Below are 24,374 nucleotides of genomic sequence, written 5' to 3'. Positions count from 1 at the left end.
CTCTCTCTCTCTCTCTCTCTCTCTCTCTCTCTCTCTCTCTCTCTCTCTCTCTCTCTCTCTCTCTCTCTCATTCTATCTTTAGCACTCAAAAGCTCCACCGTTGCTCTGTTACAATCCGTAGTGGGTTCCCTTAACAGACAGCATACAGTCAGTGTGAAGGTAACATTACTACCTTCCTCAGTTTTTTTGTCTTGTTTTCCAGCACAAGTATTTAATCATTCTTAAATCAAGATACATTTACTGCAGAAACATAACAACAACAAAATAATAATAATAATAATAATATATATATATATATATATTCAGCATCTGCGGATCCAAAAACCAGCGGAGAAGATCATCTGCGTAAACCAACGCTGCATTGAATACTTCCCTACTATTATAGTCTGCGAAAAACGGTATTTCAAAAGAGTACTATGTCCAAATACAAAGTATTTGAAAAACAGTAAAATATATATATATATATATATATATATATATATATATATATATATAAAATATATATATATGTATGTATATATACAGTTTATGCTTAAACAAGTAAGAATGTCTGCCAATATGGAAAGAAAAATAAACCAGTAACTCTTTACAATATAGTCCCGTTAGTTAACGCTAATTAATGCATTAAAAACTAATAATGAGCAATACATTTGTTACAGTATTTATTAATCCTTGTTAAAAGTTAGTTAATAAAAATACACGCACTCTAGGCATAAATTACACTGCACAAAAACTGATGTTCTTCCTCAGTATGTCCGTCTTGTTTTCCAGCACAAATATTTAATCATTCTTTAATCAAGATACATTTACTGGAGAAGCAAAAGTACATTAAGTTTTGTTTTCTCTAGAAAAAACAAATGTATCAAAGTTAAGCGTGTTTATGCTTAAAACAAGAAACATCTGCCAATATGGAAAAATAAAAATAAACCGGTAACACTTTACAATAAGGTCCCGTTAGTTAACGTTAAAAAATGCATTAACTAACAACTAATAATGAACAATACATTTGTTACAGTATGTATTAATCTTTGCAGGTCTATTAAATAATTGATTTTGATTTTGATAATATATTAGTACATTTTTTAATTAACATTAAGAAGTATTGTTCATAGTAAGTTCATGTTAGCTTAAATCAGTTAATAATGTTAAAAAATGAAATGTTATTGTAAAGCATGATACACTTTATATTAAGGTGTCCTTGTTATAGTGTAACCATACTTTTAAGTACTGTGTAATAATAATTAACTACATGTATTACTATAGGTTTGGTTTAGGGTTAGTTGAATGTAATTATGCATAATTTATAGTTATCACTTCAGTAACTACATGTAACATTTGTTACATAAATGAAATGTGAAATAAAGTGTTACATTGAAATGTTACCAATAAACTTAATTCAAAGGGAAAACAAGATTATTTGTAGTTCTTATTTCAAGCAAAGATCACTTAATTTTGATTTTTTTTTCAGTTTTTAATATCTTAAGTCATTTCAATACATAGTGCATAGTGTACAATTTGAGACACAACCACAGTGTTTATGTGTGGTGCAAGTATGCAAAACAGCATAGATGGGAAAAGCTGGGTGACTACGGTTGGCAAAATGTGCAGAATAAACCAGAGCCCACAAAACAAATCCATTTGCACATGACAAATTGCAAAATTTTGTGCACTATTAAGAACACTTATTTTACACACGGATTGATTTAGCATATCACTAACAGGGTGTAAGGTCATCTAAAGGTCACGTGTAATAGGTTAAAGGTCATAAGACCATTAATCTAAACATATACTGGTATTTATAGCTGCTAGTTCTTATGTTGTCAGATTCTTGATTTTTGATAGCTATCAACATTACTGATCTTAACCACACTTATTGATCATAATCAGAGAGACTGAGGTTTTATGTTTCGCAACATGCCACACGGTATTAGCTGCATATGAAGGCCCATCAGCAGGTTTTCTAACTGGCTTTTGAGAACCGTAAACCATATATAATGTTATATATATATATGAAGCGGTGGCGTAGAGGCGTCAGTCATCGCTGATGTCTTCTGTGTGTCTTGAAACACAAATGTAATCGTCCTGCAGGCATGTTAATGTATTTACACATCCATGACTGTCGATTAACCTGTTAGCATCAACCTTTCGATTCTCGTGACCTTTATTTTCAGCTGTGTCTATATTGTTCAATCTCGACAGCACACAGCAACCCTGACGCTAATGCGAGTGACCTTTAAAAGCAGCATTAATAAATCAGATTTCCTGTTAATCAACCGATTAATCAATGTAAGGACGTCCACACCAAACAAAAAACAATGAACCTTTGTTTGACCTTGAGCTACGGTATAATTACATTGTCCACAATAAAGCGGCTGTGATATCTGAACACGAGCCTCTATAGCGTACAGTTTGTAATCACAGATATTATGTGCAGCGCTCAGGTATTAGCCTCGCGTTCCTTAAGTTCATTCAGCGCATGTGATTTATTGTGGTTCTCTGGACTGGAACAGGCATATTGCTTATATCGATTTTCCATTGGGTTTTATGGTCATATCGTGTAGGTGACAGGGGGTAAGGGTGTTCATGGATTCCCTTGAATGCTGCGTCTGAAATGTAATGAAATTCGAGTCGCCATTTCATTATTTTTTTGCTTTGCAATAAACTCTATACGGATTTAATGACCAATAAACGCTGTAATGACCAACAGTGCAAACACCAGCCCGGCAGTGCTCAACACTGAAGGACGAGGATACACCTGTAATTCCAAAGAAAGTTAAGCATCCGTCAACATACACAAACAAACAAACAGACAAACAAACAAAACTAAATATATATATATATATATATATATCTTATTTATGTCTTTGATCTTTATTTTTGGCACTGGCCTAGTATGATATCTGAAAAAAATGCTGAAATGTAAAAAAGTGTATCACTTGGTTATGTGTGTGTTATACAAATACATACATACATCATTTATATTTCTGATATTTTCTTTTTGGTAGTATCTAAAAAAACTGAAGATTCCAAAAGAATCTGAAGAAATGCAGAAATTTAAATATACATTTTAAATATAAATAAACGTATCACTTAGTTATGTATACGCATGCATGCAAATAAGTGAGTAATGAAAAAATGAATGAATGAATGAATATAATATAATATAATATAATATTTTTTATTTTATTTGGTACCGACCTAAAAGTATCTGAAAAAAATGCAGTTTAGTGTTTAGTGACCATGCTAGATCATTTGATTAAATTAGTATACACATATAACAAACTAGTGTGCACACTCTCATATGTTCCCTCAAAATAAATAAAAACATCACAATGAACCACTATACTACATTTAAACAAACTATCTTGTTTGTTTGTTTGTTTTTTGCTTGCTTGTTTGTCTGATATACTAACAGAGCGTATTATTATACTTAGTTCATAGCTCTCTAAGACGACAGGACGCAGATGCTCAACACACATACACACACACATCCTCTCTGCAGTGTTTGCAAGTGTGTTTGCTCTGCTCATGTTTATCTGCCAACATAATGACACACTCTAAAGCGCTCGACTGACAGGAGACACTGACTTCAGGCCTGTCGTTGTGTCTCTGACCTCTACAGTAACACAATCCTGACACACAGAGACATTATGACATTTTACATTTTACTCATTTAGCTGACGCTTTTATCCAATTGCTTTATTTCAGAGGTCGCACACCTCTGGAGCAACTAGGGGTTAAGTGTCTTGCTCAGGGACGCATTGGTGTCTCACAGTGGATTCGAACCCGGGTCTCTCACACCAAAGGCATGTGTCTTATCCACTGCGCCATCACCACCCCACGATGATCATGATGGGAAGCAGTAAAAGTGTAAAAATAAATAAAATACTGTAAGTAAAATCAGTTTGAACCGTGTGGTCAAACATGTTTCAATAATGCAACTCACTTAAATATGACATCATAAAAAAAAAACTAAAATAACTAAATCTCAAAAAATAAAACTCATATAACTATATAGACATGTTTTAAAATAAACTCATAAAAATGACAAAAACACACACAAAAATGACTAATACTAGTGATGTACAGTAGTACTCGAGTCCGGTCTCGAGACTGATTTCTGCTTTCCCGGACTCGTCTCGGACTTGTTCCTTCAAAGACTCGGTCTTGACTCTGACTCGGCCCTTCAAAGACTCGGTCTTGACTCGGACTCGGCCCTTTAAAGACTCGGTCTTGACTCGGACTCGACCCTTCAAAGACTCGGTCTTGACTCGGACTCGGCTCTTCAAAGACTGGGTCTTGACTCGGACTCGACCCTTCAAAGACTCGTTCTTGACTCGGACTCGGCCCTTCAAAGACTCGGTCTTGACTCGGACTCGACCCATCAAAGACTCGGTCTTGACTCGGACTCGGCCCTTCAAAGACTCGGTCTTGACTCGGACTCGGCCCTTCATAGACTCGGTCTTGACTCGGACTCGACCTTCAAAGACTCGGTCTTGACTCGGACTCGACCCTTCAAAGACTCGGTCTTGACTCGGACTCGGCCCTTCAAAGACTCGGTCTTGACTCGGACTAGACCCTTCAAAGACTCGGTCTCGACTCGGACTCGACCCTTCAAAGACTCGGTCTTGACTCGGACTTGACCCTTCAAAGACTCGGTCTTGACTCGGCCCTTCAAAGACTCGGTCTTCACTCAGACTCGACCCTTCAAAGACTCGGTCTCGACTCGGACTCGACCCTTCAAAGACTCGGTCTTGACTCGGACTCGACCCCTTCAAAGACTCGGTCTTGACTCGGACTCGACCCTTCAAAGACTCGGTCTTGACTCGGACTTGACCCTTCAAAGACTCGGTCTTGACTCGGCCCTTCAAAGACTCGGTCTTCACTCAGACTCGACCCTTCAAAGACTCGGTCTCGACTCGGACTCGACCCTTCAAAGACTCGGTCTTGACTCGGACTCGGCTCTTCAAAGACTGGGTCTTGACTCAGACTCGACCCTTCAAAGACTCGGTCTTGACTCGGACTCGACACTTCAAAGACTCGGTCTTGACTCGGACTCGGCCCTTCACAGACTCGGTCTTGACTCGGACTCGACCCTTCAAAGACTCGGTCTTGACTCGGACTCGACCCTTCAAAGACTCGGTCTTTACTCGGACTCGGCCCTTCAAAGACTCGGTCTTGACTCGGACTCGGCCCTTCAAAGACTCGGTCTTGACTCGGACTCGCCCCTTCAAAGACTCTGTCTTGAGTCGGACTCGACCCTTCAAAGACTCAGTCTTGACTCGGACTCGACCCTTCAAAGACTCGGCCTTGACTCGGACTCGACCCTTCAAAGACTCAGTCTTGACTCGGACTCGACCCTTCAAAGACTCGGTCTTGACTCGGACTCGGCCCTTCAAAGACTCGGTCTTGACTCGGACTCGGCCCTTCAAAGACTCGGTCTTGACTTGGACTCGACCCTTCAAAGACTCGGTCTTGACTCGGACTCGACCCTTCAAAGACTCGGCCTTGACTCGGACTCGACCTTCAAAGACTCGGCCTTGACTCGGACTCGACCCTTCAAAGACTCGGTCTTGACTCGGACTCGACCCTTCAAAGACTCGGTCTTGACTCGGACTCCGGCATAGGCGTCTCGTCCCCATCACTAGTTATGGGGGAATAAAGTTTTAAAAGATACTGAATTCTAGTGTATTGTCAAAATATTTAAAATTGGGAAATATTGGAAAATTATATAAAGTAGCTAAGCCTACTAATTTAGACATGCCACTAGAAAGTTTCTAATTTGCTCTGCATGTCCTAACTATGATTGAAAAAAGTCAGGGTGGGGCTTAACATGTTGATGACAGAGCAGCACTGTTGAAGCATTTTAGAAAAATAGGCAGAAGATGATGCATTTGGTAGGGATTTTTTTAATGATAGTAAAAGCGTAGTCCATATTAAGACGTTAAGACTGCTCCTATAAACAATTCCAATCTAGCTTAGTCTGTAGGCCTAACTGTTGATTATTAACTGGGGTGATTTATTAAATCATGAATATCAAAACTGACATGTCGAGACAAAATCTCGACTCGGACTCGACTCGGACTCGGCCCTTCAAAGACTCGGTATCGACTCGGACTCGACTGTATTTGGAAAACAACGGACTCGACTCGGACTCGGCCCTTCAAAGACTCGGTCTCGACTCGGACTCGACTGTATTTGAAAAACAACGGACTCGACTCGGACTCGACCCTTCAAAGACTCGGTCTTGACTCGGACTCGGCATAGGCGGTCTCCTCCCCATCACATACTTTACTAACTAATACTAATACTTTTCTAACTAATACTTTAACTAAAATTAAAGTGAAAACAGAACATAAAAACTTTTAATCTAACTCAAAATATTATCAAAAACTATAATAGCATGTCAATGATAGTAAAATAAACGTAATTATGTGAGAGATGAAGAAAATGACAATAAAAGAAAAAGCTGCACTGCATTTTGGTTTTATTCTGTTCTTACAATCCAGCATCATATTCCATCTTTCTATCATATTTCTCTATGCCATAATTAGAGCATCAAGTTTAACCACTAAGCCAGAACTGCTATATTATTCCAACCTCGGAATACAAACTGTCCATGAAAGCCAACGACAGCATATCAGAGCAATTACACTCGACAGCTGCGAATCTATATGAAACTGACACCTTAAAGGACAAAAAGGGTATCGGCTCAATTCAGCTCCACAAACATGCGAAATCTGATTATGAATTGGCATTACAGACATATTCCATTAACAGAACAATCTGTTCTGCAAAAACACACAAACGGGTAACACGCATTTACTTCAGCGTGACTAGGACTCTTAACTTTTAAAATCACCATGAAATCAAAATGGACAGATCTTATTTCCCCTTCCTCTTGCAGCATCTCTTCTCTTCTCTGATGACAAGGGCGGACCTATAACCTGTCAATCACATGAGATCAGCCAATAGCAAACCACAACCATCCAAACAATTCCCCACGGACACAATCAAGCCCCACCCACATCTGTTCTTGTTCCAGAAGCGTTTCACTCGGATATTCGGCACGATAGAGAAAACAAGATGAGTGCGACTTCACTTTCAAGGCTGTGTATTTTGGTCAATGTATTTAAAATGTGCACCCAAATTAGACACATCAAACTATGGTCAGATTGCTTGAAATGTAATGTAGTTGCATTTAATGGATATTAACATCATTTAATGGATTTACGTATATTTCAGTTATAGGGATGCTTCAGGGATTATTTACTGTTTAAATTTCTTTAAAAATGACACAATTTGAAAGTTGGACTTTGTTTCATATCAAAAGTAACCTGGTCTGTCCTGTCTGTCTGCACATTGTCGGTGTCATCACATGGTGTGGCGTGAGAGTGGCATGGCTTTTCGGACCACATTACAAAGACAGCTCGATCATGCAGGTTTGCAATGTATAACATCAGGAAGATCAGGCCTTTCCTAACTGAGCATGCAACACAACTTCTCGTCCAGGCCCTGGTTATTTCTAGGCTTGATTACTGCAATGCTCTTCTAGCTGGACTTCCATCATGTGTTACTAAACCTCTACAAATGATCCAGAATGATGCAGTCCGCCTTGTCTTCAACGAGCCCAAAAGGGCTCACTTCACTCCTCTGTTCATCTCACTGCATTGGCTACCACTCGCTGCTCGCATCAAATTCAAAGCTTTGACGCTTACTTACAGATCTACCACAGACTCAGCTCCGTCCTACTTTCACTCCCTACTACAAGTCCAGATCCCTTCCAGAAGCCTACGATCGGCCAAGGGAGTGACGGCTCGTGGTGCCATCACAGCGAGGCACTAAATCACTCTCCAGAACATTCTCATTCACGGTTCCATGCTGGTGGAATGATCTCCCCACTCTTGTCCGTAATGCAGAATCCCTGACAGCATTCAAAAGACAACTGAAAACTCATCTCTTCCGTGTGTACTTAACATAAAAAATTAAAAAATAAAAAATTATTTCTCTTTTAAATCTTTCCTTCCCTTTTAAATCTTCCCTTGTCTGGCTTTTGCTACTCTGAGCAATGCCTGAACTATGTATTTTGAGCACTTCTTGCGTCGTTCTTCCCTCTTAACGATGACTCGCTTGCTTTAGTCCTCAGATGTAAGTCGCTTTGGATAAAAGCGTCTGCTAAATGACTAAATGTAAATGTAAATGTAAATGTTTTCGGACATAGCAACAGTAACTAAAGGGGGCGGGTCTTTGCGAACCGTCAATTATCAGATGTATTGCATATTGTTAGTTAATGCATAACAATGTTTTTTAATAAAAATACAACTCTTCGATGTTTGTTCACGTCCATCTCAGGTCTATAGTATTAACAGATACAACTTTTGATTTTAATAATGCATTCAGTATTCATTCCTGACTCAACACAAAACACGAGCCATAAATGGTCTGTTTTGGAAGAAAAGTGTCATTGTATGGAAAAGAGCAGCATGAACATTATTCCGAATAACTCTGAAATCATGAGGGGTTTAAACAACAGTAACTAAAGGGGGCGGGTCTTTGCGAACGGTCAACTGCAATAGGTTCATGAGATCGGACAAATTTAGTGTCTACCAATCGAGTCACAGAATGTGATTATCATCCCTAATCCCGGTCTGAGCGCTCACCTCCCAGTGTGGCCGAGATCAAGATGTGCGTTCCATACTTCTTGATGATGGTGTCGATGAACTGTTGCGTGGACGGCCGTCGTCCGAGCATCCGCATGCTGCGCTGGAAATCCGGCATCAAGGGCAGAGGATTGCGGATCAGATCCCGCCTCTCGATGGCTGTGTTCCTCACCTTCCAGCGTGCAAACTCCCTGCGGAACAGAGCAAAACATCAGGATCTGCGTGGTAAAACAACAGACTCAGTGCTTTAGTGGAGGAAAGCAAGAGCTGGTGGAAGCTTATGTATTCTTGCATATGCACGTACATTTTCAAACATTACAATATCCACAAATGTTAGATTAAAAAAGCAGTCATAGCATTTATTCCTGTACTGTCGGTAAACACACACTTGCATACAGAAATTGCTTTCACTGAAGAAGTTACCATAGCAACAGAGGCTGCTCCAACACTTTTCATTAGGATCATTATCGGATGGAACATTATGGAACATATCGGATGGAACATATGCAAAATATTATTAATGTATTGACATCACAAATATATGTTTTATTTAATTTTTCATCTAATTGATGTTTGTGCATTATCACCTCAATAGATTATCTATAGAAATATTGGTAATATATATACTGCATTACATAAGGTATTCATAATGTACGTTATAATGCATTATATATTTAGAAATAATAATTGCAAGCAAAGTTAAAATGCACTATAATATTTGCAGATTCCTTCTTACATCTGAAACTGGTTGTTTGTCATGTGGTTTAATGCATTATACTTTCTAAAGCTGTAACTGAATAGATGAAAATTTTAATGTATCATAATGTTACAATTATTCATAGGAATTCAAAGGAATAATTAATGCATTAAAAAGTGTATAATGCATTAAACATTATAATGCATTATATATAAAGACTTTTAATTATTTAATTTTTTTAACTAACACTGAGAATTAATAAATGCTTTAGAAATATGTTGCTAATGCATTAATTAATGTTAACTAATTAAACCTTATTGTAAACCCTAAAAAATGCAGATCTGAAGTAAACTTTAAGTTTTTGGCTGAACTATTCCTTTAACATAATTCAGTTTTGTCACAATGTGCAGCACATAATCTACCAGGACGGCAAAAAGTTTATTTTGCGACATCAGAATTGGATTTTGTCTGGCACTTTTTGCAAAACACAATTTCGAATGCATTGGCAATCGCAAAACCTCCACAAGAACCAACAATCATGTGGCAATCACTTTTGTCCAGTGTGATAGATGGAAAAACAAAAGCAAAAACATATTGTTATTGAATCCAAATCAAGGCTTCCACAAAGTGATGTGATCAACACAACTGCCAGCGGCTCTGTCGTCGGCATGATTGTTGTGATGAAGCGATGAGCATCAGTCCTGATTTGCCATTGGCCAGATTTCAGTCTCACTAATCTCACAATTGGTTCGATTAGCATCTCATTTGGCAGCGGATCACAAGCGTCTAGTTCCTGTAATGAAGTGAAAATTGAAATTCCTAGAGACATGAAATGCATTCACTGACTAATAATCTGAATAAACGCGTTTCAATTCAGTTGAGGCTCAACAGTACTTTAAAGAAGCATCTATTTTCATAAATGCTGAGTTGGGAGTTGGACGCTGGAAATGTCCATTCAGCACCTGTCTAAAGTCTGAAGTCTTGAGCAGGTTAACATGAGCCAAAGTGCCAGAGCAGCAGAAGCCGTCACTGCTGAACTTCAAACTAACTGGACCTTTAGATCACTCACAGATGTGGATGAGATTATTCACAGATCACTCACAGATGTGGCTGAGATTATTCATAGATCATTCACAGATGTAGACGAGATTATTAACAGATTTAGACGAGATTATTCACAGATCACTCACAGATATAGACTAGATTACTCACAGATATAGACTAGATTACTCACAGATATAGACTAGATCACTCACAGATATAGACTAGATTACTCACAGATCACTCGCAGATGTAGACTAGATTACTCACAGATATAGACTAGATCACTCACAGATATAGACTAGATTACTCACAGATCACTCGCAGATGTAGACTAGATTACTCACAGATCACCCACAGATGTAGACTAGATTATTCACAGATCATTCACTGAGGTAAACGAGATTATTTACAGATATAGACTAGATCACTCACAGATGTAAACGAGATTACTCACAGATCACTCACAGATGTAGACTTGATTACTCACAGATCACTCACAGATGTGGACGAGATTGTTCACAGATCATTCACTGAGGTAAACGAGATTATTCACAGATATAGACTAGATTACTCACAGATCACTCAAAAATTTAGACTATATCATTCACAGATTATTCACAGATCACTCACAGATGTAGACTAGATCATTCAAAGATCACTCACAGATGTGGATGAGATTATTCACAGATCATTCACAGATGTAGACGAGATTATTCACAGATGTAGACGAGATTATTCACAGATCATTCACAGATGAAGACTAGTTTACTCACAGATCCCTCACAGATGTAGACTAGTTTACTCACAGATCACTCACAGATGAAGACTAGTTTACTCACAGATCACTCACAGATGTATATGAGATTATTCACAGATCATTCACAGATGTAGACTAGATCATTCACAGATTATTCACAGATGTATATGAGATTATTCACAGATCATTCACAGATGTAGACGAGATTATTCACAGATCACTCACAGATGTAGACTAGATCATTCACAGATTATTCACAGATCACTCACAGATGTAGACTAGATCATTCACAGATTATTCACAGATGTATATGAGATTATTCACAGATCATTCACAGATGTAGACGAGATTATTCACAGATCACTCACAGATGTAGACTAGATCATTCACAGATTATTCACAGATGTATATGAGATTATTCACAGATCATTCACAGATGTAGACGAGATTATTCACAGATCACTCACAGATTAATAGATCATTCACAGATTATTCACAGATCATTCACAGATGTAGATGAGATTATAAACACAGATCATTCACAGATGTAGACGAGATTATTCACAGATCACTCACAGATGTATAGATCATTCATAGATTATTCACAGATCATTCACAGATGTAGATGAGATTATTCACAGATCATTCACAGATGTAGACGAGATTACTCACAGATCAATCACAGATGTCTAGATCATTCACAGATTATTCACAGATGTGGATGAGATCACTCACAGATGTAGACGAGATTATTCACAGATCACTCACAGATATATTCAGATCATAATGTGCTGTTTTAGATTGCTAAATGCAAGATATAAATGAAGGCACTTTATTAATTATAGATTTAAGCAATATCAAATAAACAAGTGCGACTAAGGATTACACGTGGCCAAATCACAGTCAGATCAACACCCCAGCTCTGTGTTTGAGCTTGCTTTAATACTGTATATATATATATATATATATATATATATATATATATATATATATATATATATATATATATATATATATATATATAAAGTTTGCCCAGACAAAAGTTTGAAGTAGTTTTAAAACCTTGAAGTTTGAGAGTTTTAAGGCCACTCTACAGATTAAGCGTTGTGGAATTTTTCGGTTCGCGTAGCTACCCAAAGTGATAAGATAAAATAAAAATTCTGCATCAAAATTTATAGACAAGTAGTTTGTTTAGGCATGGTTTGTAAGGAATTACAAACCTGTGCACATATATTCAAACGCATATAACTATAGAATCAATTCTTAAGGTGCATGTGAACGCCATCAGCGTCTATCACAGGTTCACGTTTAAAGTCTGCTTAGAGAGAACGGTGTCGTCGCTTAATAAAAACTAACTTTAGCTGGAAAAAACATTTTTCAAGAGCCAATATAAAACCAAACCAATCTCTGTTACCTTAAATTATATGTTTATCTCTGTAAAGCTGCTTTGAAACAATCTACATTATTAAAATGTATATAAATGAGGATGGGATATATAAATGAGGCTATATACATGAGGATGACTTGACTGGCCATGCAGACAGAAAGGATGTATGGATGGATGGATGCATGGTTGCATGGACGGATGGATGGATGGATGGATGCATGGATGCATGGATGGTTGCATGTATGGATGGATGGATGGATGGATGGATGGATGGTTGCATGGATGGATGGATGGATGGATGGATGGATGGATGGATGGATGGATGCATGGATGGATGGATGGATGGATGGATGGATGGTTGCATGGATGGATGGATGGATGGATGGATGGATGGATGGATGCATGGATGGATGGATGGATGGATGGATGGATGCATGGATGGATGGATGTATGGATGGATGGTTGCATGGATGGATGGATGGATGCATGGATGGATGCATGGATGGATGGATGGATGGATGGATGCATGGATGCATGGATGGTTGCATGTATGGATGTATGGATGGATGGATGGATGGATGGATGGTTGCATGGATGGATGGATGGATGGATGGATGGATGGATGGATGGATGGATGGATGGATGCATGGATGGATGGATGGAAAGATAGACAGACAGATATGCAGACAGAAAGGATGGATGGATGGATGCATGGTTGCATGGATGGATGGATGGATGGATGGATGGATGGATGGATGCATGGATGGATGGTTGGATGGATGGATGGATGCATGGATGGATGGATGGAAAGATAGACAGACAGATATTCTTGACTGAAAGCAAAGTGTTATAAACAGTGAATCGTCCATATGCTTTACACTAAATATCAACACTCTTGAAATGCAGAACAGGAATCCACAGATTTGATATAGTTTGATCTTTTAATAGAAAGACGCAGCACTATTAACAACTCAAGAGGAATACACGCTAATTTCACTGTTATTGGAGTATTTTCCCTCTGGATTTACCATTAAAACTTTACTTGCACAGAACGGCACTTGCATTGCAAGAGATGCGAAGACTGAGCTGCTTTCTGAAGGTGATTTATTCAGAGACAAGCTGATAACAGAAGTTATTATCCTATATTACATTATGGTGCACACATGCTAAGTCATCAATAGTTGTTTACTCCTGCAGTTCTAATGTAGAATCAGTGATATCATTGCTTTTGGGTGCAACTCAACTGCTTTGACATCAACCAAGCAAACGGTGTCTTTACAAAGAGTGCTAGTGTGACAGTGCTCTCTAAATGTCAGAAATGATTGAGAATCATTGAGAATGATGCAGAATCCTGATTGTTTCTTCAGTTTGCTGCAGAACAGGCGGAAAAAACTTTGTAAAAAAGCGCTGGTACATCGACTCCACGTCAGAATCCCAATAACTTCTTGTTCGAACAACAGCCTGAACCCTGGCGACTTCACTGACCTCACAGGTTGTGTGATAAGAAAGCAGAGAACATGCTTAATAGACTAAACCTGTACAGATATCGATCCGCCTTTCCAACGTTGCTAAATAAAAGTCAATTAACACAGTTACATGTGCTTATCTGCTGTGTGCATGCACTTTTCAAATCCAGAAATCATGGACATATTAATTGGTATTCCAAGTCCACGGCACATTTTTTCCCATGTCTGGGACACGGAAATAATGTAATAAAACAAAAAATGTTACAGTACTTTGCAAATTTGATTACATAGAGTGAAAAAAAGTAGACTTCATATTGTAACAATTTTCACTTGTATATTTCTCAAATAATTACAAACAAATGGCATGTAATACTACGGATTTTGAGGTAGAAAGACTTCTTATAAAAAATAAAGCAATAATTTTGGGCTTTTTAAGTTACTAAATAACAAAACTCTTGAAATCCAAAACAACAATCCTCTGATTTTATATTGTTGCATCTTTTAATTGAGAGACGCTGCCTACAGTTTTTTCACTTTTGGTTTGATTGTTTACAGTAATTGGTTGTGCATTTCAAAATAACAAAAATAATAATAAAAAAATACAAAGAATTGTATTTACAAGATTAAAGATATTATACAATTCATAATGTTTATTGTTATATATATGTTATACTCCAAGGCTGATGAATAGTTGATTCTGATTGGTTGACGAATGTTCTAAGGTGTGCAATTATTTTCAGGTAAGTAGTTCCAGGCAGGTTTTGACCGCATGACGTGTCCATATTACTTTGCCAAATTATTTTAGTTATTTCAAAGGTCCTTGCAGCTGACAGAAGCAAAAGAACCAAAACCTACAAAGACACTGACCAATCAAATACATATAACAAACGACAGAATAAAACCGGGGGGATCAAATATTTCCATGTTTTTCCCATCAAATTACTTTGTATCACCAATGTTAAGCATGGTCTGTTTCCCACACTCTCTCTCCCATACAAACACACACACACACACACACACACACACACACACACACACACACACACACACACACACACACACACACACACACATATCGAAACACAACAACTTTTTCAGTGCTGCTCACTTTTTCTCTTTATCAACAAAATAGTTTCACAACTGAAAAGCTACACAACATTTCTCAGTAGCAAGTCAGTAGTGTAGTTGTTTTTGAAGCAGTTAAACTCACAGCTTTGCTATTACTAGATTCTGCTGCTGAACACGGAGATACACACAAACTCACACTCACTTAATCAATCACTCTTTCTTTCTTTGTAATAACTGCATATCAGTGGCTCAAGCCTCCGTTACCAGCTCTGAGATCAGCAAATGAGTCTTGGATGATATGGGTTAGCCCATTTTCCAGTAAAGTTAAGGTATAAACGGATTGAAAGTTTACACCTGGAAAACTAGATTTTTGCTCCTTACCCCGATTCCTCCCGGCATGTAAACTGCAGTTTAACAGCATTGCCGTTTTTTGGATTGCATGTAAACCAACCACCAATAGGTTATCAGTGTATTAGTGTGGATGTAAACATGCTCAATGTCTTGGTAGTATAAGTGAAATAATTGTGAGTTATCAGTGTATTAGTGTGCATGTAAATGTGCTCATTGTCTTGAGGAGTGGGAACCGTAGTATAATGGGAATAATTAACTCGAGGCCATTGAATTAGGCTTTTAGAAAAAAGTAATGCACACCTGAGGTGGTAATGCAGTCACTACGCAAGTGGAGCAAACATTTTTTTTTTCTAATATGCATTATTTTTCTGAAGTCAATTATTCCACACACACACATACTGGAAGCATGCAGTGCATGTGTCAAAATGCAACAAAAACTACATCGCTCCAACGTTAATCAACAGTGTTTACACTACAAGTGTGTAGTAATGGTGTAGCGTACCACTCTAAAAAATGCTGGGTGGTTTTAACCCATTTTTTGGTCAAATATGGACAAACCCAAATGTTGGGTTAAAAACGAATTTTAAAATATTTAACCCAGTGGCTGGGTTTGTCCATATTTGACCCAAAGTCCAGTTAAAACAACCCAGCATTTTTTAGAGTATACTACAGTTTCAGACAGTTTTATTGATTATAATCTAGATTCTGTATGTGAAACAGCCTCAATCAGAATGGGTCTGTTTTCTGATGTTTTATGTGAATGTTGATTTTGCTGCTGAGCGCATGTTGTACATGCAATGTGCTTTTTTTGGATAAACAAAACATTTCAAATAGCACTTTATTTGCTGATGTCTTGAATGAGCTGTAGAGGATTGTAAAGTTTGGGCACTTCTGGTCTACAGCTGTTCCTCTGCGTTCCTCGTCTGGAGATTTTCAGCAAGGCAAATTGTGAATTGAGCAGAACTGATTGTGTTCTACAAATGTTGGCGGTTTGGAGGGCTTTGGGGTCGGTACTGTAATAAAAATATCACCAGGCGTCTGGGAGCTCCGGGCAAGCGTGTACAATTAAGTCTACCTGCGTGAAGCCAACCCTCGCTGAGCCGCCGGTGCCAGAACAATTCTGGAGTGACACCCTCTTACTCAGGCACTTCACAAACTGAGATCAGCAGGTTCGTCTTGAGAATAAATATATATGGAGACCTCGGCAAAACATGCTGATAATTCAGTTACAGCTGAGGTTTGCGCTCCTCGATGGAAATCGCAGCGCTACGCCTTTGGAAATCATTCTAAGAGCTTGGTAATTACTGCTCTTCAAGGGAACGGGAACAAATATATGCAAATTGCATTGTGTCTGCTTTTGCATCAACAAATCTCAAGGTAAAGTAGTGCAGATAATGAGGCATATTAAGACTCCACATGAAATCACTCAGGAGGAGGATATAAGGTGTGTCGGAGGCACACACGTGTTCGGATGCTTGAGTAGATGGGAAGAAAATGAGACGAGGAAGCTGAGGAATGAGACGTAGCGACAGAAGGAGGGAGAGTGAAGAATGAAGATGAGAACAGAACGAGAGACCGGAATACTGATGAGTTCTGCACACACACACCAGACTAGACTTCTTCAGCTCTCAGTCCATTTATAAACACACACAACTCTAAAATCTGATCGAATGAGCCGCATCTGAAGGGAAACGAACACCTGCATATTGATCTGCAAGTTCTTGCTAACCGTAAACAGACGTAGAGTTTGGCCAATGGAGCAATACTTGATGAAATAACTAATATTACTAATATTAATAAGTGAAACTTATTTTGATAATTGTATCATATAACACACAGTCTTGAGTTATAAACAGCTATACAACTGACAATATTTTTTACTGTTTATTCTGATTACTAATATTAACACTAGAACTGCCACAAGCGCTCATTTTGACCGTTTGATCATTCAAACTCTATACCTTTAATGATACATAACCGATTGCGAGATTAATAATGCATGTATTGTATCAGGATATCTTTTAAAAACAAAACAACAACACGTTTAATTATACATTTATAAATAATAATATCAATAGTAGCCTACCGTAATGTGGGAGAAAGGGGGAATAGGGAGTTGTTCCTTTCATGTTGTAAGAACGTGAAATTGTAGTTCGAGCGGGAGGGAATTATGGGTAGTGTAGTCCAAAACACGCATGGTCGCGTGTGCAGCGCTGAATAGAGTGGAGATATAGCTATGTTTCCTTATTTTCTTGTTATATTCAGTGTAAATGAACCGAGTATTAATGTTCACTGCAACACTGAAAGTCATGTGGGTGCATGCCGAAGAGATCAATAAAGCCGTATACTCAGGACACTTCGTCTAACTCATCATTTGCACATACTTGAGTAACTAGTGAACTGTTACGCACACACATACGGCTGCTGAGACGGTGAGCGCAGAAGAGAAAAGGTAGCCTTACACATATAAACAACAGATAGGCTATATTTTCATATCCATTCAACATAACTCAGAACAAGATAATAACAACTAAACGTATCTTATTTAGATATTCTGTTGACAGTGAGAGAGACAAAGGTCAACACTATTGAGTGGCTTATTGATTTATTAACATCAGAGATTGAGTTATAGACAGTTATAAATCTGAAAATAGCCATAAGGGAAAAAGTATATTTTCAGATTTTGGATGAAAGCGAAAAAAGGATGAAGACTCTAAATAGATTCATGAATTTTAACAGAAATATTAAACAGAAACTTCAACACAGAGGAAAAAGTTGCATCCATTGACATGACACTTGTCATGCATAATTTAATAGTTTTCTATACAGCTGCAATTTTAAAAATTGTTGAAGCCAAAATAAAAACATACCAATTATTGATATACATATAAAATTATACTCTATTCCTAGATTATTTTTTCAGACCAGTTTGTCTAGAATTGTCCATTATGATTTAGATTTTAGCAAGTCACTAAAAAAAAAAATTATCTTTCAAATATTGTTGATAACTGACCCATATTCTTCACTTTAGTACTACTATGTATTTTGGACCTGTGGTTCCATGTTTTTCTTTCAAGTTCCTTGGACTTCCATGTAAATAAATGCTTGAATTCTTTCTTCTGAGTATTTTGATGTAATATTGTCAAGGACAATTTTCTAGTTTGGACGGACCCCACCAGCATATGCTCTCTGTTGGTTGGCAATATAACTGTATTGAGTTATTTTTCACACTTTCATTTAAAAAAACAAGAACCAGCAATGACAATGGAAAGACAAGACATGTTGCAAAAAAAAAAAAGCTCTAGATATTCTGCCGTTTTTCCCTTCCACTCCTCCTGCGTTCCAGTGAATTCGCTGTGAAAGGCTCCATGGGCCCTCAAATTGACCTATTACTTAGCTCCAATTCTCCTCGAGCCGATCAGCGCGTTTCAATCTCCAGCTGCATAGCTTCAGCGTTCCTCCGTTCTCCTGCTGTTGTTCTGCAGGCTATTAGGGTCATAGCGCTTTCTCTCCCTCGCTCGTCTCTGGACTGTGTCCAAATTCACAGACTGCAACAGTAAAGTCATCTACTGCCAGAGCCCGAATCACTGGTGCGTTCTGTTCAAGAGAAACTTTAAGGTAATAAATCTTCTTACTCTGAGAGGCTCGTAGACTTCCTGTGTGTGTCTTTGTGACTGTACAGTACGTGCTTGGCATTGTGCTAAAGTATATCTTTGTGAAATATTCAAACACACCATCCCAGCGAAAAGGGAACATCCTTAAAACGTTTTCTCAAAGTTACGAACATTTCTTACGAACGTTCTTTCAGTAAATTTAATAAAACGTTTGTTTAAAGTTATCTAGCATTTAGTAATGTTCTCAAAATGTAAGCAAAAAAACAGTGTTCAAAGAACCTTTTTCTAAAATGTTTAATTTGGACAATTTTTTTTAACATTATTACTAGTTTCAGAACGTTCAGAGAACATTCAAAAGTAACGTTCCCATAATGTTTGAAAAAATATCAAATTGAATGCTTCCTTAAAGTTCATATAACCAAGAAAATAAGTTTCTTAAAACATTAAAGAACCTGCGAACATTCAGAGAACATTAAAAAAATGTTTACATTACTTAATGAATGAATTAATTAATTAATTAATTAATTAATTCATTAATCAATGAATGAATGGATGAATGAGGCATTTATATAGCGCTTTCATATGTACTACTGTACACCCATAGCACTTAACAATCATATCAGGGGATCTCTCCTCAGCATCTACTTGGATGATGCGACGACAGCCACATTAATTAATGGGAATTCGTCATTAAAAATAGTATACCAAAAATGGACTATGGTAGCTATGCAAATATCTCAGTTCTTGCACAGTTACAGAAAAAAAAATGGTCCAAATGAATACGGAATATAGCTTAAAATCCCAAGTCCTTTAATGGCCGCCTTGTTTGGGAGGTTATTAGCTACTACCAGCCAATGAAATGCTATAATCTGAAAAGAGCATCACTAATCACATTTTCCTTCACAACTAACACTCAGACTAGGGATGCACCAATATGAACATTTTGGCCCATAAGCGATAATTCTTTATATTTGAAAGCCGATAACCGATTAATTGGTCGATAAATCTAAATTCAAATTGTTATATAATTTTTGAGAGCCTGATTACAATGTTAAATGTTGCACTTCACTGTATTTCCTTTTTGAAGTGATTTCAAATATATTTCAAGCAATTTAAAAATATCATGGTGAACAGTTTGAATTTTTGAAGTGACACAGATGAAGGAAATAATCCATTATTTATCGACTTTAATATATCGGCCAAATGTTCTTATCAGGCCTATAACGATAACATTAAAAATGAGCATATATCGGCCGATACCGATATGGTGGCTGATATGTCGTGCATCCCTAACTCAGACTACTGATGAAGATACTGCATGAAATGTATCATTAGGCATTGTCACGCCGATGATAGCCTCAAGAGGGCGCTCCCCCTGTCGCTATGATCATATCATGAACTACATTTCCCATAACACATTGCCTGGACTCATTATGCTTGATTACTTCCAGCTGTGTATCATTATCCTCTTAAGCTCTGCCAGAGCCCGTCTACAGAGAGCCTGGCCACTCCCTATTAAGTCATATTGTAACGAATTTTGGTTTTAGTTCCACCAGAGTTCCACTGTGGGCGATCGCCCATGAGTGCTAAATGAATCGGAGTCTATGGAGCTAGACGGCTAAATTTGTCTCTTTCACCCGATTGCCGTTGAGAAATCTCAGATTTGATTGTAGATTTGGTTATAGGTCGAAAGTTGAATGAACGAGTACTTCACAGAAACCAGGGACACAAGTCGGCAGCACAACTTTCGAGCAAAATGAGGAAGAAGAGTTTTTTTTCAAAACTGGTGAATTTCAATTTTTTGCAGAATCTGTTAATTGAAATCACGAAGAAACCTATCCATGTTTGAGATAGCAGTATTGGTATATTTAAAAGCTTACATTTTGAGGTTGAAATCGGCTTGTTTTCGGAGATTCTAGCATGCAGTAGGGGCGTGGCGTGTCATTGTCTGTGTGTATATCCATACTGAATAACCCGGCGCTTTTGCCCCCGCCCTCGAAGTGAACCGCATGGCTACTTATTATGCTGTGCTCTGGCCGGCTCTATCTGATATCAAAATTCAATGAAGATGGATTCCGCAAAGATTGTCGCAGACGAAATGTGATTATTTGGAAAATTCCTGTCATGACTGCTTAAAGAAAAATGCCAGCAGGCATTTGCCTCCTGCATAAACTTTAATATTGTTGACATTTTGGGCACACGAGCGTTGCGCACTATTTGCATTATATGTAGGCCTATGGCTTATTGGTCTTTGTGTGTTGTTGCTGGTTTTGCGTTATATGGCATATTGGTCTTTGTGTGTTATTGCTGGTTTTGCGTTATATGTATATGGCATATTGGTCTTTGTGTGTTGTTGCTGGTACGTTGCAAATAGAGGGGCAGCACAATTGTTTTTCGCCTAGTACGGCAGAAGTGCACTCATTCGAAGTGCAAAAAAAGCTGTAAAGCACAGGGGGGAGCTTTACAGGGGGTATGGCTTATCTAAATGAGATGTCGTGAGCCCTATTGTCACTCCCAGCAGCAGAGACCGGTGAGAACTGCACAATCTTTAGAGGTCGTTTTCTCATCTTTGAGCTTTTTTAAGTGCCTAGCTTCAAATGGCCACAACTTCTCCAAATATTATCAGATTTCCAAATGTTACACATCGTTGGAAAGCTTGGAGATTACACTTTCAGAATCTATGAATAACTCAAAATGCCCCAGAACCTACTTGTGTCCCTAGTTTCCGTGATCGGTCACTTATGTCCTTTCGATTTCTTACAGGTTGAGTTGTTGTTGCCCATAACACGCTAGCATTCTGCTAATGAACGCTGATTGGTCAGTGAAGGACTGTTTACGACCAGATATACCCCTTGATGGCATCGTGGCATCCGAAGCGGGACCAGAATGTGTGTGTGTGTATTTTCGGCGTGGTCTTTTAAAACAACAAAACAAAAACTCTTCTAGCACGTGTATTTACCTGTGTCAGCTGTGTTGCCGATGCCTCGAGAGAAAAGACAGTGCAGAGCGCGAAAGCACCACAGTGACTGAAGGATTCCCGTAAAGCAGTTCTCTGGTCGTACGATGGGTATGACGTCATTTACATTTTAAAAGACTTTTTAAAGCAAATAAGGTACTCTAAAAAATCTCCTTTCGAATACAACATTCAAATTACTAGAAAAAAAAATGATATCCTGAGAAAAGTGGATTTTGAGGGGTATAGCTCCATAGACCTCCATTCATTCTTCACTCGTCCTGTGAGCGCCCTCATATGGAGCCAGAGTGGAACTGCAACCAGTTCAGAAGCCGGAAATTTACTGACAGTGGAAGTTCTCCCCTTATTAGATATTCTCTGGTTCTGCCTATATAAGCCCTGTGTTTTCACTCACTCTTTGCAAAGTATTGCGTTGTTTCACTGCATTTCCGAGCCTTATTCTGGTTTCCTGTGTCTTGGCTTTTTTGATTCTCTGCCCATTTTCTGGATTACCCTTATTGCCTGTGTGTTTTGCCTTGTTGCTCGTCTGGACTGTTTGACCTTTAGCCTGTTACATGGATTACGATTCTGGATTGTCCTAATAAAGCTGCATTTGGATCTTCAACCCAAGTCTCGAAGCAGTTCGTAACAGGTATCTTCACAAGCACTAATTTTCATCAGTTGTAAGAATCCAATTCAATTTAAGACTTTGAAAATGAATTTATATGAACCTTAAACTTTACAATTGAATTCAAATATGTTTTAATTTGTGGTAACATAATATGTGGTAAAATATTTGGTAATATTCTGAAAAAGATGTAAAATGCATGCAAACATCTGCATTACAACACCACACTAGTGTGCAAGGTATTTTGGAATTCGATTGAGAAAATAGTCGTTTTTAAATGCTTGATATATTGATCCGATTATTTCAGGTCTACACCACCGTTTTAATCTGATCGAAATTACATTTGGATTGACCTCAGTCAGATCAAATGAGGTGTTTACATAGAGGCTTTTCAATACGATTAAGCCATCAATCCGATTATAAGCGGATTATTTGAGGTCATGTAAACGTAGCTACTGACAGTCACAACAACAATGCAGATGTATCTCTTATATTGAAGAACGTCAACATAGGCTTTAATTTTATTTTTACATTTATTTATTTCAGCGACACATTAACCCAAAGAGATTAATGCAAGTATTTAATTGTAAGGTGTCAAAAGGCTGGCCGAACTACAAGTTATTATTATTTAGAGTAGTAGTCTTTATAAAAACTAGTCTTTTCAGCTACTGATAAAAACTATTTGGGGGTGAGCAAAATCAAAAGGTTTAAATTAGGGTGACAAACCACAGTCAATGAGCGCAGCCAGAGATTATCAGTTCAACATCAAGAGTAAAATCTCACACATCAGTTAAACTCTGAAAATATCTCCTTTCATCTTTGGCCATTATTGAGGAGCCATATGTTAGAGCCATATGTTTTTAGGCCCATACGCTCCGATTAGCAAAAGCTGTTGGATGGAAGTTGTGATATGATTCACTGCATTATTTCTCAGCTCAACGGCAGATTTAATGACCTCTCTGAGGAACTCTGCGATAACGAATAGCCCACGCCACCAGCGCTGGAGCACACAGGACAGGAGTGATTATCATGCCACAAAACCATTAGAAAGAGCCACTGCAGGTTAGTCGCTCAACACTGAGGAAACCTGTGTTTGGAGAGTTGGTTAATAGCATTAATCAGTTGAGAAATCACTTAAATAACTCGTCGCCTAACGCAGGAAACGCCTTGGAAAATAGATCTGTACTTTTTCTGAATACAATGTGAGTGGAGTTTTCCAAGTCAAAACCAAGGGGGTAATCCATCAGCCGGAAACTGAAGCCTCCTGGGGGCCGCCATTGTAGCAGACCATCACCGGCTGTTAGCATTCCATTGACTCCCATTAATTTTGGTGTCACTTTGACAGCGAATAACTTTACATCTGAGGTGTCCAAAGACTCCATTTGTCCATTATTTATTTCTAAAGAAACATGACAATGTATAAAAGGCTCCATTACTTTGTATCTTATGCTACGGCCCCGTAGAAGCTGTTTTTGTAAAAATAGGCTAACGATTGCTTCATAACCACGTGACTCTCTGTCGTACAGTAGATAAATTACCGTGTAGACAGGAGGAGAAGCTCGCAGGTCGGGGGGATATGGGGGCATAAAATCAAGGGAGAAGCCCAGAGATAGAGAGTCCATAAAAGCAACGGGACAACATATTTTGTAATATAACGATTTTGAGGAATTAGGTGATTCAGATTTGTCTTGGCACATCTACTAGAAGATACAACTGTCAGACCGGTCGCTCATGTCACATCTACGTCTC

At 38.2% G+C, this 24,374-nt stretch overlaps 1 protein-coding gene across 1 annotated transcript in view; it reads right to left on the bottom strand.

Annotated features, from left to right (window-relative positions):
- Nucleotides 1-24,374, bottom strand: part of brinp1 (bone morphogenetic protein/retinoic acid inducible neural-specific 1) — a 161,666-nt gene that overhangs the window by 96,467 nt on the left and 40,825 nt on the right. Inside the window, exon 2 of the mRNA XM_077244036.1 lies at nt 8,661-8,851. Within this exon, the coding sequence (XP_077100151.1) occupies nt 8,661-8,851 (191 nt within the window). The remainder of the gene's footprint in view (nt 1-8,660; nt 8,852-24,374) is intronic.

This window comes from Siphateles boraxobius, unplaced genomic scaffold (assembly GCF_051911475.1).
Source record: "Siphateles boraxobius isolate OS27281-9 unplaced genomic scaffold, OSU_SipBor_1 259, whole genome shotgun sequence".
Classification (NCBI taxonomy): Eukaryota; Metazoa; Chordata; class Actinopteri; order Cypriniformes; family Leuciscidae; genus Siphateles; species Siphateles boraxobius.
This window is presented reverse-complemented; position numbering and strand designations above follow the sequence as displayed.